The sequence below is a fragment of the Labeo rohita genome, chromosome 22 (assembly GCF_022985175.1).
Source record: "Labeo rohita strain BAU-BD-2019 chromosome 22, IGBB_LRoh.1.0, whole genome shotgun sequence".
Lineage (NCBI taxonomy): Eukaryota > Metazoa > Chordata > Actinopteri > Cypriniformes > Cyprinidae > Labeo > Labeo rohita.
In genome coordinates, this window is record NC_066890.1 from 43685849 (window position 1) to 43702537 (window position 16689).

General features: G+C 35.8%; 2 protein-coding genes across 2 annotated transcripts in view; both read right to left on the minus strand.

Annotated features, from left to right (window-relative positions):
• LOC127153406 (natural killer cell receptor 2B4) overlaps nucleotides 1-13842 on the minus strand; it is a 39006-nt gene extending 25164 nt beyond the window's left edge. The window contains exon 1 of the mRNA XM_051094461.1: nucleotides 13703-13842. Within this exon, the coding sequence (XP_050950418.1) occupies nucleotides 13703-13748 (46 nt within the window). The 5' untranslated portion in view covers nucleotides 13749-13842. The remainder of the gene's footprint in view (nucleotides 1-13702) is intronic.
• LOC127154141 (uncharacterized) lies at nucleotides 6088-8317 on the minus strand. The gene is made up of 5 exons (XM_051095551.1): nucleotides 8314-8317; nucleotides 7427-7762; nucleotides 7021-7314; nucleotides 6568-6626; nucleotides 6088-6162 (listed from the first exon to the last, which is right to left on the minus strand). The coding sequence occupies exons 1-5, from the start codon at nucleotides 8315-8317 to the stop codon at nucleotides 6088-6090; spliced, it is 768 nt and encodes a 255-aa protein (XP_050951508.1).
• Nucleotides 13843-16689: the final 2847 nt, after the last annotated feature.

Genomic DNA, 16689 nt, shown 5'->3' on the forward strand with positions numbered 1-16689 from the left:
CCCTCATGTACCAGGGCTCCTGGGACATATGGCAGCTTCAGCCGCAGTTACGCCGCTGACCTGATCCATATGAAACCGCTGTAGCACTGACTTCATACCGAGTCCCGAGATGGACGCGGCACTAAGCTCACATCGTGTGTACGTCACACTTTGTGTTGCAAACCTTCAGCCCTTGGGGACAAGCTAGTCCTGCGGGCAGGTTGCCCCTGGGACAGGTGTCTAGACGCGCTGTGTCGCAACAGTTGCTTCCAAGTCAAGCTGGGGTGCCGTGTGCAACGGGTTTGCAGCCTCAGGGTTCGGTTGGGCCCTCGGCTGCTTGGGCATTCTATCGCCTGGAGTTGTTGACAATACTTGGGCCCTGAAGGGATTCTGCCTCGGTCATGACAAACGTGTGTTGGTCGGCGCTGACAACACAGTGACTGTGGCATACACTAGGAAGGTGTACGCTACTTTCACATATCACAACTCACCCGCCATCTCTTGCCCTGGAGCCTCAGGCTGTGGTGCGCCACTCACTGTCCGGGTGACAGGTTCGCCCGAGGTGAGTGGGGGCTCCACCCTCAGACGGTCCGGCTGTTTTAGAGTCGATTCGGCCAGGCACAGGGGTTCTGTGTCTCACCGGAATCCACTCATTGCAGTAGGGTATACGGCCTGACCAAGGACTCCCTCGGTTCAGGTCCGTTAATACTCAGCAGACCGTACGGCTTACTCCCCAGTAAGCCTTGTTGCACAGACACGGTGCAATGTCAGGAAGGTTTCGAAATGGATTCTCTTGGTAGCTCGGTGTGGCCCAACGGAACTTGGTTCTCGGAGCGCGTGCTCCTACCATCGTTGCCTTCCTGACACACCCCCCTGAGAAGGAACCTCCTTCCTCAGGGGAGGGGCACAATCTGGCACCTGCGCCCAGATTTCTGGAGCTTCTTCTTTGGTCCCTAAATGCGACCAGGAAGCCTCCAGAAACCTTCCACCCACAGTGGGAAGCACCCTATACGGGATTGAGCCAGACGGTGGCATGCCCTGGGGTTGGCGCAGAGGTTCTTCCTAAGGGTAGAACCCACGGAGTTGCGGCATCAAATCTGTGCTATCCCTCCTCCAAGGAGGCCTGAATAGGCACCTTTCTGCTTCTATATCAGGGTCCGTGTACAGCCACCATGACTTGGTAGAAGGCAGATCGGTGGGGCACGCTTGGTAACACCACATCCCCTCTTGGTCTATCTGTGGTCCTCGGGCCTACAGTAAGACCCGTTGAGCCCTCAGCTGGGTGATTCGGTGCCCTCTCTGTGAGACGGCCCCCCCCCGGTAGTGCTCACCCCTGTTAAGAGCGGGAAACCTTCAAGCCCTCTCCATCAACGTTCGTGCCTGGAATTCGGGCCGGTGAACTCTCACGTTGTCCTGGGAACCCGGCCTGGATACATGCCCGTGGTAACCACCACTCCCTCTGAGCAGGTGGTAACCCTGCAAGCTATTCCTTACCAAGGGAATACCCCAACCTGATCCTATCATGCCCGGTCCGTGTCCCACGCATTACCTGGAACGTTCTCAGCACTTCAGACGTCCTGGTCAGCTCTTGTCTGTTATGGAGCACAGCGGAAGGGGAAGGCTGTCTCCAAACCAGGATCTCCCACAAAAAAAAAAAAAAAAAAAAGGTGGATGCGATCTGTACGGCCTACCAGGCCGGGGGGGCTTACCTTGCAGCCTCATTAACAGACATCTTCAAGAGCTACAGGTTGGGCTACACCTATTACTTGCCAGTTTGCGCATGGAACCAGTGTCAGCTAGAGTTTCAATCGCAAGCTCTGGTCGGGTGTAGAGCTTGCTTAAGCGCTTCCCCTAAAATGGTGATTACGCTTCTAAGTTCAGTAGGTTTCCTGACGCGAACCCTGGACACCTTCTCCATCACTTGGCACTTCTGGACGTGGCGGAGTTCGGCGGAGGAACTCGCTGCAAAATCCCAACACAAGGTATGGTTACTTTACTAACTCTTGGTCGGATTTGTGCCCCGTATGTAGTGGCTCCTTATGTGGCCCCATATGTGTAATTCCACCTATAACTCTCTATGGTGCGGTGTTTCCCCTAATGACAGGTTTGTCTCTAGGATCTGAATTTGGTAGTCTCCCCTAGCGTGAGACCCACATCAGGTCCCATATCTAATGATATTCACTTTATACCCCCCCTCTGGGCAGGTTGTGAGCTCCGTAGTGCCTTTTTTCCTTCGGGAAATAGTCACTTCCCCAACGTCCGCCAAGACACTCAGCCGCTCCACTGAGGCAGGCCCGGCTGCAGGACACTGCTGTAACAGGTCAGTTCTTGGACGTTGGAAGGTCACGAAGAGGTGAGTCGCACTTATGTTAACACGCTGGCCTGTTACTATCTGCGCCCGGTCACTCGTGACGCGGCCAGACTTGTGGCGTGATTTGACGGGGACCCCTAGTGTCGTACACTACTCGACACAACTCGGAGTGTACGACAGATAGGGAACGTCTCGGTTACGTATGGTAACCCTCGTTCCCTGATGGAGGGAACGGAGACGTTGTGTCTCCCATGCCACAACTCTGGACCGCCTCTGAGTGAGTTGAGACGCTCGGCTCCTCAGATCAGAACGAGTGAGCAGATGCACAGGCTGCCCTACTTGTACCCGGATGGCCGGGGCGTGGCCAGCTGTGAAATCTGCACACCCAATTTCATTGGCCTGTTTTCTATACTGTCAGAGGTGTTTGGGCTCTCAAGAGCGACCCCTAGTGTCGTACACTACTCGACACAACGTCTCCGTTCCCTCCATCAAGATTGAGTCCAGACACCATAAAGCGATAGTGATCTAAATAAAGCACAAAACGCCAAACCTCACTGAAATGCTCAGCCTGAGCTGCTGTGCCATAGTGCAGGAAGAGCCTCATGTGATTAAAAAAAAAAAAAAAAAAAAAAAAAAAACACCTGACAATAGACACAGTTTCCTTTGAACGTGAGATATAATGGTACTTCTCTGAGGTTTCAAATTTTAATAAAATAGTATCATGTATTTTATATAAAGCTGCATAGGAAGTCAAATGTTTCCGCATGAGCACTTGTCAGTTGGTTTTTGACTTTTTCTGCAGCTCTCACAATGTAATCCATACAAATAGAACAATTCGGAATAAGACTTAATTTATTTTCCATCAAATAAACAATCTGTGCATATAAAAATGTACAAAAGAAAAGAAGAGCTTATGTTTATATCATCATAATGTTAATCTACTGTCAAAGTGCTTGAATTTATAAACTGATTACATCCATAAATTAACTTCATTGTACAATTTGATAACACACTTTCATAAACAAAGCATTTTTATACATACTGTATTTACAATTTATATTGCTACGTTAGTGTTCTGCTTTAGTTTACATAATAACATCCTTATTAAGATAAGAATTTCATGCATGGGTTGTTACAATTATTTCTTCAGAATAAACAGATAGTTTCTTAAGGCCCTTAACAGATAAAGTTTTGTCACACAGATGGTATTGCAAGTAGTTCTTACTGAAGCTCCACCCATTGGCTCTACAGTGAGCAGCAGAACTTCATTTGGAAAGCTTTAAAGGCAGATTTTTTTACAGCCTCAGATTGCAGATGTTCAAATAGTTGTATCTCGACCAAAACCGTACATGAAAGCTTATTTTTTCAGCTTTCAGATGAAGTATAAATCTCAATTTAAATAATTCTCTTATGACTGGTTTTGTGGCCCAGGGCCACATATGTAGCTCATGCTGGTTCTAGTTTCTTCTCTTGATCTGTTTTTTGTTCTGTTTATCATGAGTCTCAGTTCATAATCAGAACAGTATAACGGGATACTCTATTGTCTGTTGTGAAATCTGTCTATTTGTGTACTGAATGCCACATCAGTATAATCCACCTCTTACTCAGAAGTCTGAGCTGTTTAATAAAAATACATTTACAAAAATAAAAAATAAAGCTTTAATTTATTTGAAATGGAGGTTAGACAAATTTGTTGGTGCTTTTGAACACTACAGCTGCATTAAATCTTGATTTCACAACAACATAGATACATAACAATAACTTATTATTTTTTTTTTAAAAACTAATATTAAACAGTATAACACCAATGAGAAATTAGTATAAATGAACAACACCAGCAACAACAACAAAACTATATACATTTAAGCAAAGTTTAATAATTTTGTCAATATGGTGGGAAAATCACCATGAACATTGTGAACTTTATAAGAACTTTTTTATACTTTCAAATCAAGTGTTTAACAATAGCAACAATACAATAACACATGAAATAACTTGACAAATGTTAAATTTAACTTATTTTATTAGTAATTACTTTGGACTTATGTTAGACCTTGCACAAAGGCCAAAGGGAGCAGAGTATCTCCCATAACATCTGTTGTATATGAAATACACCACAATATAGGTTTTAAATTCAAATGTGCACAAACGTGTCAGAAAAAAAAATGGAGCTTTATTTTTTAACAGGGAAAGTTCTGTTCTCTTTTACAATTCTCTTAAAATAAAGTTTTATAGTTATCTAACTTAGTCAAAGCTGTATATTTTGCAACAGTGAGAAACCTTATGAAATATGGAAATCTCAAGTTTGTTTTCTTTGTTTTCTTTGCACAAGATTTGTTTTCCTTGCACTTAAATTTGGTTTCAGGGGGTGCATGCAGAAACATCCCATTATATCACAGTAATCATTAAATTTCTTATTTCTCTTCTGTCTATATGTGTCAACACAAAATTATTTAAAAAATTTTTTTCGTTTCTACCTATACTGACTTTTAGATAACATTGTATTTTTTTAAATACTGCAAATAAAGAAAAAGAAATTCTGTTGTGACCCACATGGTTGCTGAACATAACAGAGATCCAAAACCAAACACAACCCAAAATTAACCCAAAACAGCTGAACATTTTTGTGGACCTCTGCGTCAAATTAAACACGTTTGTTCATTTAATGGGCTACATATGCTGAAAACAACGCCCCCTGGTGTCTATGTCCTGTCTTACTGAACGCTTCCAAATCCAGGTGTGGCTCGCTGCAGCCTAACACGCAAAAGTGAAAACTTTCACAAAACGTTGGTCAACACAGATTAACGTCAGTCCACTATTTACTGTAATTACATTATCAGCATTCAAAATAGAAACGTAATTTGAGCAATAGTGTGACATTCTGCAATATGACACTCAAGTGCATAGCCTAAATCTTCCTACTGAATTAGTTTGAACTTGTTTGCAGTTGCGTGGCAATTAAATTCAACGTTTTATCACTGTAAATTTATATGGTTTATACCAAATATATGACATCAATAAGCAAAACAATATGAGATTACGGTCTTTAACGGATTGTTCTTACTTTGTTCTGGTAGGCAGCAATAAATAAAATGACTCGTTTTAATGATATTAGCTTTAGCATAGTTGTTTTCAGTCGGGTTGTTATTAAACTGTTTTTGTTTTTTTGTTTTTTTCATAATGCATAGAAAATTCAGTTCTTAAGGCTGTCAAAAGGTAAAAATGGTGTAGTTGCGATCATCCAGCAGAAGGGGTCGACTTGTTAATGCTACATATAAAACAAACATACAGCAGATTGAGCTTCAATGACTACTTGCGTCTAATCACACTGTATGCACCTGGACTTATACATACTGTTCTGGCTGGTTCTTTTTCATTCTTCCTTCATGTAATCTGTTTTTGTTCTGTTTATGATGCCACTTAGTTCATAATCAGAACTAGGATAGCAGTAATGTGGATGGCTGTGAAAAAAAATACTAAACACAAACCACCTAAATTCAAGTCTAGACATGATTATACTAGCTAAGGTATGAAGCAGCTACAGACAAGATTGAGATGAGAAATTAACAGAGTGTCTCACGAACTTGTCAGCTGTGAATATTCTAGGTTTCTGGTTTGTCTTTCTTATTAAAGATTAAATTTCTTCATAAAGTTCTTGTTCAGTCATTTGTAGTACACTGTGGCACAGCCAGTGCATGCACATTTTGACTTCGAGGGTTCAAGCTTTTTTTTTTTTTCCCCTTTCCCCTTTTTTCCCCCCCTTTTTTTATAAACCAACACACACCTCAACATACAGTCTAAATGATGATGATGATCATCATCATCATCATCCAAAACAACTCCAGAATACTCTTCTTCTGTCCACTAGAAGCCTGTAAGAAAATAAACACACATCAGGAAGAGAAAGAAAACCTGTGCTGAAAATACATAGAATATGTTTGCAGCACAAAGATTTAATCAGAGTAAATTCACAAAATAATACCAACTATAAATGGAGAAAATGATGTACAGAGATGCAAAAGAACTGAACTCATAAGGGTGATTCAAGATCTTGAGTCAAATGTAAACAAGAAAAAATGCATTTACTTTTTTTTTAAAGGCTGATTTCATTACTGCATTATACTTCATTACTAAGTTATTATGGCACATTTAAACACTACAACTGCAAAACTATTATTTTTTTAGCGGTTACATAAGTAATACTTGCTTTCTTGTGCTGATTCTTTGCAGCTTGTGCTGTGACAGAATGTAATTATAGTTAAAACTGAGATCACTACCAGCAGCAGCAGAAATACAGCAGCAATTATTGTCAGTTTGACGGACACAGACTGACCATCTGCAATGAATAAAGCAAATCAGTCATTATCATATTCATCTCACCAGACTTCAATTAATATTAATAGCAGATCTAATTTGGGTAAATATGATTTGGATAATTGGATAAAACTGTTTATATCCTGTATTAAAAAAAAAAAAAAAAAATATATATATATATATATATATATATATATATATATATATATATTTTAGCATGTTTTTATCATTTGTAGACAAAATATAGATTATAACAGTAAAAAGAGACAGCACAGGAATAAATAAAATAAAATAAAATAAAATAAAATAAAATAAAATAAAACTTGACAGTTCATTCAATCACTTTTATGAATCATTTAGAGATAAATCAGCACAATCAGGCATAGTCTGGTGAATAAACTATAACACTGACGTACCTGAACATGATCGACAAAGTTCAGTGTTCTTGAGATGTTTATTCCGTTTGGTGAACGAATAAGCAACAACACAGCTGTAGGAATCATCCAGACACTCAATCTCCAGAGGTAGAGAGAGACTGATGCTGAGATCAGGCACAGTGTTGCTGGATAATAAACTGTTTCCTTTGTACCAGGAGAGACTCACATCACTCACATTTAACACTGAACACAGCAATGAACAATTCTGTAATGATCTTCTTGATACTGAAAAGTTTTGAGGAGAATCACTGATGACTGGAACAGGCAAAAGAGCTAAAAAAAAGATAAGTTTTGAAATGAATGTGGTTACAAATGCTCAATCAAAAATGTATGCACAGATAGGCCAGATTAAAAAATACTTCTTGATATGATTTATTCAACTCACCATAGACAGCAATACTAAAGCTCTCATGTTTGATGTCTCCACTGATGATCTTCACTTTATAAAGTCCAGAGTGTAATTTGTTGATGTTTATGATGGTCAGAGATCCTGTGTGCTCATTTATTTGTAGTCTGTCTCTGAATCTCTCATTCTCACCACTATCATATATAAAGACACTCTGTTTATAGATTTTAGCGATACGAGTCTCCGAATTTTGTTTAAATGTCCACAGTATATGATAATCGCTCTTTATTTGAGTAACATCAGCATTTAAAGTGACAGAATCTCCCTCCATAACAGACACTGACTTCACTTCATCTGTATGATCACCAAACACACCTGAGAAAAAAAGAATCAACAACAACTCACAGACTCTCATCTCAGATATCTTTATATCTGTTTATTTTATTTGAAAAAAATAATTTATTAAAAAAAATAATAATCACACCAGATAGGAGCATCCTGACATTATTAGTCTACACATAAGGAGATAATCATTTACCATTTTCTGTTGATAAGGTTGACATCTGTTTCAAGTATAATGGATTCTGAGAGAAAGAATATAACTGAATTTGTTGCTGTGTCAGCTTAAAACCTGCAAAAACATTTAAAATCATTATTAATAATCATATAAACATCATAAATAATATGAGCAAGACAATATGAAATACGATAATACTGCACAATAAAAGTGCCTTTGGGTTTCATCTGAACTTGACATGTTTGTTTAAACATTTATGCAGAGGCTTTTATGCACAAAGACTTACATTTGATGAAAGTTTAATCAGTTCAGTCAGGTCATGATTATCACAGCTGTAGAAATATGACTTATTAAACCTAATATGATGCAATGTACTAGTGGATTTATCTGAAAAAATGCTTAATCCTACCCATGCATGCGAGAGTAATGATAAGCGCTTTTAAAGCACTGCTTTGTGAAGCTTCAAACCAGTAGTTTGGAGAATGTGTTAAACTGGTAAAGTTAAATTTTTATGCACAAAAGTTTCACTGAACTCTATTGGTAATGATGGAACTTGCTTTCAGGAAATGCACCCCTGCAGACTTCATTTCCAACCCTGCTTCAACATACCTGTCTGTAATTATCAAGTAACCTTGATTAGCTGGTTCAGGTCTGTTTAACTGGGAGTTTTATGCATCTTTGCCCTGAGCTTTTGTTGATTTACCTACTTCTGTCATGCAGGCATCACCCACGTTTCATTTTGCAAATGAAATTTTTCTGTAGGTTTAATTGATTCAAAATTTAAAAACGCTTCGTTTCACTCATCACTTTGCATCCCCTAACCCAACCCTAACCCTAAACCTAGCCCTCACAGAAAACATGTTTGCATCGTTACACTTTCAGATAAACATCATTTACTATTTTTAATCATTTTTTAACATTGTGGGGACCGCACATGCACACATACTGTCTTGCGCTTTGTACATTTCCCCAGCACAATAAACCACATGCATTGAGCTCAGACCCCTGACTTACTGCCCTCAATAGCGGTTAAACATTTTCCACCAAGGCATTTCATGTCTTCAGTGCAATTTAGTTGAGTAACGTCTTTAAATCTTTTATGAAATGTCCAACTATAGTTGGGTTTATTAATGAATACATTCAGTTATCCACTCAAATAAAATCATATTTATTTTTCTGAACACATTTAATCAAGCATTTCTGATCTAATATATACACACATGGAGATCAAAATTAGAGAACAATTTATAAATACGTGATTTTTTTTATATTGTTAATCTTCATCACTCAAAATTTGAAGGAGTATAGGTTTACCACTCTTCTACTAACATGTTCTCTAATTTCTTTTTTTTAAATATCACATTTAAGTTTTTATTACTGTGCTTCAGAATAAAATTAATATATGAAATATGCTTTAAAAACCACCCTTCTACTCCTGTTAGGATAACTTCAAATAGGACTAAGTAGTGACTTTGAAATGTATTTTTACATTAAAAATGTAATTAATAGGTTATTATGTTTATTAAAACCAAGTAAAAAGCTAATCAACTTAGTGTTTTTAAGCATTTAACATTTATTAAAAATAATACAAAGCATCAAAGGTTACTATTTACAATGTGTTGTTTTTGCAATAATATTCAGGTTCTGTGCCACTGCAGTTCAAACATGGATTTTGTTGATAGTGACTTCATTAATTATTAACAGTCCTATAGACAAGTTATTTATCATTCTCAGTGAACTTACTGAATAAATCTTAGAAACTGATGTAAAAATGAAGCATACATTTAATAAAGTTAGAATTTCAACCAAACATGATAACACCATTTTCTGTGAATCTTAGTATTAAATAGTAAATAAAGACTCAAATGAATTTAAAAAGTATATAAACAGGCATAAGCTTTGACAAAACAGTCCAATCTTATGACTGAAAACATCTGATCGTGGAATTCATAAAAATTTAAAATGTGCATCAGTTCTCCATGAATAAGCTTACATGCATTTCATTAAACATGACACAGGTCAGTCCTATACATCTGCAATTTACTGTGGCATAAAAAGACAAGCATGATCAGTGCAGAGAGAATGTTTATTAATGATTGTTCAGTAAATATACAAATCACTTCAGCCTAAAAATATCAAGTACAAAAGTACCAACCTGCTTAAGCAAAGCAATAAAATAAAATAAAATAAAATAAAATAAAATAAAATAAAATAAAATAAAATAAAATAAAATAAAGGTGAATTAAAAATTACTTTATACAAACTATTTAAATAAAAATAAAACTTAGCTCATTAAATCAAATGAAGCCAGAGCTCTTCATTCAGATGGTACTGACATTTTTTGTCAAAAGTTTCATCTGGTGTCCATAAATTAACCACTTTACACAGACATAGATAATACTGATAATTTCAATAGTGTTGAAATTATTTTGCCAGAATGTCATTCGAAAGTTTTAAAAGATGATTTTTATCCCAAAGTTGATTATCTACCAGCAGAGATCTTAAAAAAGAGTCTGTAGAGGCAAATATTAGCACAGTGAATATGCAAGCATTTTACAGTAATGAATACATCAGGTCTTATTGTACCTATATATGAGTCCCTGAAAATCTCTGAAAGAAGTGGCTTATTAGCTGTGTGTTCCAGACCTGTGGTTTTTCTCAATAAAGATTAAATTCTTTTAGAAATTATTTTAAATTAAATGCTGAAATTCAATCACTTCAATTCAAACAGAACTAGAACCAGTGTATTTGTAGTTTTGAGGTATTGAGCTTTGTTACATACTCCTCAACATGCTGTCCTGTAACAAACTGAGTTGTATGATAATACATTGTACATGATCATCATCTTAAAACAACTTCTGAATAAACAGTCTGACTGTGTCCGTTTGTCTCCTGTAAGAAAAGAAACACACATCAGGAAATTGAGAACAGCTGATTCTACACATGCTTAAAATAATACAATAAAAAAAGTTAAATGACAGATTGTGAGCATAAACAGCCATATGTGGACACACGAAAAACCATACTATATTAGAAAGATTTCTATAAGCAACACGACTTAGTACATAAAAATATGACTTATGACTGAAAACATCTGATCGTGGAATTCGTAAAAATTAAAAATATGCATCAGTTCTCCATGAATAAGCTTACATGCATTTCATTAAACATGACACAGGTCAATCCTATACATCTGCAATTTACTGTGGCATAAAAAGACAAATACAAAAAAAGTACAAAAGAACAAACCTGCTTAAGCAAAGCAAAGCAAAAAAAAAAAAAAAAAAAAAAAAAAAAAGGTGAACGAAAAATTACTTTATACAAACTATTTAAATAAACATAAAACTCAGATAATTAAATCAAATGAAGACGGAGATATTCATTCAGATGGTACTGACATTTTTTTGTCAAGAGTTTCATCTGGTGTCTATAAATTAACCAAAAGTTAAAAATAACAAAAGAGCATAACAAAAATATCTTACAGCATCCAGAGCTCTGTATGTAATGAATGTTGCCTCTGTATAATCAGCCTCTTCTTCATTGTTCTGAACTGTTTGATAATAATTTATGGAATTTAAAAAAAAAAAGTTATGAAACTTAAACAGTGTTTAAAAGATTTGTAGGCACTTCTGAGCACTACATTTGCAAATATTTATTTTGTTCGGTTGTTCATAATACTTGCCATCTTGTTTAGCTTGTGTATATTTCCTACGGCGACAGAACATTAACAAGACTACAACTGTGACAACCAGTAGAAACAGCAGCAGAAATACGACAATGAAAACTAAAGTTTGGTTGGATTCTGCAATGAATAAAATGCAAAGTTATTACCCTACTGTATGAGAGTCTCAACAAAGATGGAAAAACAGCAGATGTGAAAGTGTAAATATCTTAATGAATGCATTAACAATTATATTCATAATCGATTAATGTGCCTAACATTTCTATGATTAGATGTTATTCCAAATATTGTTTAGTGTTCTCCTCCAAACTGTCAGCAAACAAATGTACATGATGTGCTAGGAGAAACCAGTCATAAAATCCCCTAAAAACAGTGTCCCCTAAAATACTGACATACCTGAAGGTGTCTGACAGAGTTGACTGATGTTCAGATGTGTGGTCTGGTTGCTGATGTGATTGTTGATCACACAGCTGTAGGTGTTTTTATCCTGATATTCCACCTCCAGAGGTAGAGAGAGACTGATGCTGAGATCAGACACACTGATGCTGGACAATAAACTGTTTCCTTTGTACCAGGAGAGACTCACATCACTCACATTCACCACTGAACACAGCAATGAACATTTGGACACTGATGATCATGATGATGATGAAGAATTTTGTAAAGAGTCTATGATGATGACAGGAACAGGCAGAATACCTAATAATAACATGAAAAAAAAATGTCAGGAAAAATCTGTTATTATAAAGACATGTAAAGATCCTCTAATGTCATTGATCAATAAATAATAATGTGATTCCAAATGGTCAGCTTTGCATTTAATAATAATAATAATAATAATAATAATAATAATATATATATATATATATATATATATATGATTTATTCATTTTTACTCACCATAAACATGAACACTGAAGCTCTTGTGTTTAATTACTCCACTGATGATATGTACTTTATAAAGTCCAGAGTGTAATTTGTTGATGTTTATGATGGTCAGAGATCCTGTCTGATTATCTATCTGTAGTCTGTGTCTAAATCTCTCAATCTCGCCACAATCAAAAATAGAAATGCTTTGTGTATTGGTTTGAGCTATACGATTATCTAAATTGTTAAGTCTAAATGTCCACAGTATCTGATCATCTCTCTTTCTTTCAGTAAAATCGTTGCTTAAAGTGACAGAAGCTCCCTCCATCACTGATATTGTCACAGTTTCATCTGTATAAACACCAGACAAACCTGAAGAAAAGAGTCAGCACAACAGTCACAGATTATCACCTCAGATGTATTTCAGAGTTTTTTTTTTTTTTTTTTTTTTTTTTTTTTTAAATACATAAAACTCCATTACAATTTATTAAACATAAAAATTAATAAGTATGAACTATTACACAACTGTTTTACACAGTGCCATAATGAAATGTGGGAATAGGGATAGTTTGCCTAAAATGAAACTTCTGTCATCATTTACTCTCCCTCATGTCATTCCAAACCCGTATGACTGATTTCCATCTGTGAAGCACAAAAGAAGATAGTGTGTGTTTTCTTTGTCAATACAGTGAAAGTCAATTGTTTGGACTCCACTGCTTATCAGAATATCTTCTTTGTGTTTCACAGATAAAGAACATCACAACATGAAAGACATAAAGGTGAATAAATGACACTTTTCACTAGTTGTCAAATATGTGTGGGCTTATTCTCTTTGGTGCTACAGTATTATTCACTTTGTGAATGTTTAAAAAGAGGAAACTGCAAAACACCTTCTTTTATAGGATATTTACAAGTCGTACAGGTCTGGAACCACAAAGGACAGTGAAGTTACATTTTGGGCTAAAACTATACTTTTAAAGTGATTATCTTATGTAGACTACAAATTAAATTTGATGTATTTTGGCTAACTGTGCAGCTTTAAATGCTGTAAATTGCCCATTCGATTTATTATTTAACATTCCTGGGTCGAAGTTTACAAACCCTAAGCGAAAATTAAACGAAGATGACGTTTTAGTTTACACTATACACTTACTTTAATAAGCATTCCTGTTTTCATCCAAACTAGAACATACTGGAATAGTTTGACTGTGGCACAAGAACAGAACGAAGCAATAAAAACATAACTTACCACTTAAAAGCCATAGACAAAAACAGAAAAATGCATGAAACACCATATTCGTTAAAAGCCAAAACAGTGTGTAAGCATAAAACCCGACATGTCTGAAAATAATATTCAGAGAGCTCTTCACGTAGACAAAACCTACAACAAAAAAGGCGGTGTCTAACTAGGCTACTGATGCAGCTTTACTGCTTGTCTGAGGAAAAGAGCGCTCTGTCACATCATGTAAAACCGAACGCCATCATCTATTTTTATTACGCCATCATCTATTTGGAGCAAGCGTTTTAACTTGCTGTCCGAGAATTTTACTTTTTTTTTTTTTGCTTATGTAAACGTTAAGTTGAAACCTGAGTGTGGTGTGTAATTAAGGTAAATATCATAAATAAAATGATATTCATAAAATGAATTAAAAAAAAACTAAAGATAGGTTAGTATTGCTCCTGTTGGTCGCTTTGAAAATATGAGTCTACAGCAAATGTTTTAAATGTTTTATTACTGGAAAAGCAATACCAGTAACTGGCTCCATGCTGGTATAAACAGATAAAGTATTTTATCACTATGAACGCATGTTTGCAGTAAATTTTGCAGTATCTAATTTTAACCGTGAACCGAGGGTATTTTTGCATATAACTCTGCCGACATAATCTTTGATAAAGCATTATGCGATCATCTATAGGCCATGACAGTTTTCTGTCATGAGTGTCTGCATCTGATGAAACTAGACAACACACTCAATAACATGTTTCCTGAATGTCATGGTTAAGTTTTAATATAGTCTGACACATCAACGGTGATGCTCGTTATAGCTGGACATCTTTCACACCACCAGCTCTGTATATTTATGTTTTTCTCTACTCACTCTTAGGTCTATAATTGATAAATTGCAAAGCTTATGCGCTTTCTGAGGTATTATATTTGTATATAAAAATAACAAAGGCATCTAAATGAAATGATGCCTGATAGCATTGCTCTTCTTTATGAAGATGGAAAACCCATGTCTGTGGGTTGTGAGACTGTTTGCATCGCCCCTTTCACTTGTTTACACCCCACATCCGGTGAAACCATCTCTTTTAACAATCCCTGGGCAAGTCGTTTCACATAAAAAAAAAATAAAAAAATAAATAAATAAAATAAAATAAAACTTATGCCATCACATTATTGAATCATTGTCCAAAAATGTACATTTCACAACTGCAACTCAACTTTTACCCTGCTGACACCAGTTACATGAAATCAAGGGAAAACTGTTGGTTTTAATTAATTTATATGATAAATTACTTGTTTTGTACACTTTTAGACCTTGCACTAATGCTTAACCTCTGAAATCTAAAGAATAAAAGCTTGTACATGTCATAGATTTGCCATTTTATTATTCATATAATATTTAAACACTCCAACTAGCAATCTCTTTTTCCTCTTTCATTTTTTTAATACAATGGCCCACCTGCAGCTTATGTACAGTACAAACAGATGGCCTGTGGGGGCAGGGTATTTCCAGAACATCTAAAATTACATATAAACATCAGGCACTACAGAACAAAGTCCTTTTCATAGTAATGTCAGAAAGGCGCCCATAGGGAAGTATTAAACAAATCTGTGGGGAACAGACAAAGCTCTTTCGGTCTTAATTTTATAAGATGAACTGTTGTGCATTGTGCAGTGCAGTCAAGAGGGAAAATAAAAGTGAAGGTAGAGGGAAAATATCCGTGACTATTGAATATTTTAAATTTTATTCGCAATGAGGGGGTTAATTCACATATTATTTATAGTTATTATTATTATTTAGTCATAATAAATTCTTTACAATGTACAAAATATAAAACGTACAGTAAGCATCCCAACAATTCACTTTCTCTAATACAAACCGGTAACACTACTGTCATAAAAAAAAAAAAAAGATCAATTTGCATGTGACAGAGAGTGACCAATGTTATTGCTCCTATGGACCACGGAGGGCAGAAAAGCTTACAAGCCTTCATGATTCACATCTTCACATTACCATTTTAAATTGGTGATATATTTGAATGGAATTAATGTAACTTTAACATATTTAATTGATTTGATTAATTATGGAAAATAGAATCCAACAACCAGATCCCACTGTTCTTAATATTTGTTTGAGGAGTCTACAAGTTAATATCATCCTTTAGTAAAATAAGGGGAAATATTTAATTTGACCCAGGCTTTAAATTCCCACCTGGACTATATAAATGAATTAGTAATAAAATATAGCCTACATAAATGTGAAAGTGAGATAAGCAGCTGTTTATAATGATTGGCATGATTATGATTATGTCTTTTTGCAAGATATGAAAACATCGCCCCCTGCTGTTTTTTTTTTTTGTTGTTGTTGTTTTGTCTTACCGTACTTACTCAGATGTGATGTTATAACTATTACAGAAACAGTAGCCTTGCCCACCAAAGCAAAGATGACCAATCAGACAACAGACATTTTTTTTCTTATTAAAAAAAAACAAAAAACAAAAAAAAACAGAAAAACACGAAAATGGTATTTCAAAAACACCTAAATGCCCCACTTCACATGCTGACATGTTCTTCTCTTTAAATAACTAAACATAATTAAATGCAATTACCAATTAAATACATAATACCATTCTGAGCAAGCAGGAACAGACAATGATGAGAGAAACTTAAGAAAATCATATTAGATCATCTGAACGTCATGCTGATCGTTCACACAGCTGTTTTCAGTATAGCATTCAGTTGTGGATGCAACAACAAAAAAAATGCACTTTTATCACAAAATGTCTTGTGTGCATTTACCAAAAAGAATAAACCACATGCATTAAGCTCAGACCCCTGATTTAGGCTGATGACCTCAATAACACTTCAACCTGTTTCAAAGGCCTTACAATCTTTTCAAATTTACCATATTCCTTCGCAGGCAGCATCAAGCAGAATAAAATAAATAAAAGTTTTAAAATTAACACAAAATTTACCCTCAATAAAGACTTTTTTGTAGGTCAAGTGCGGAT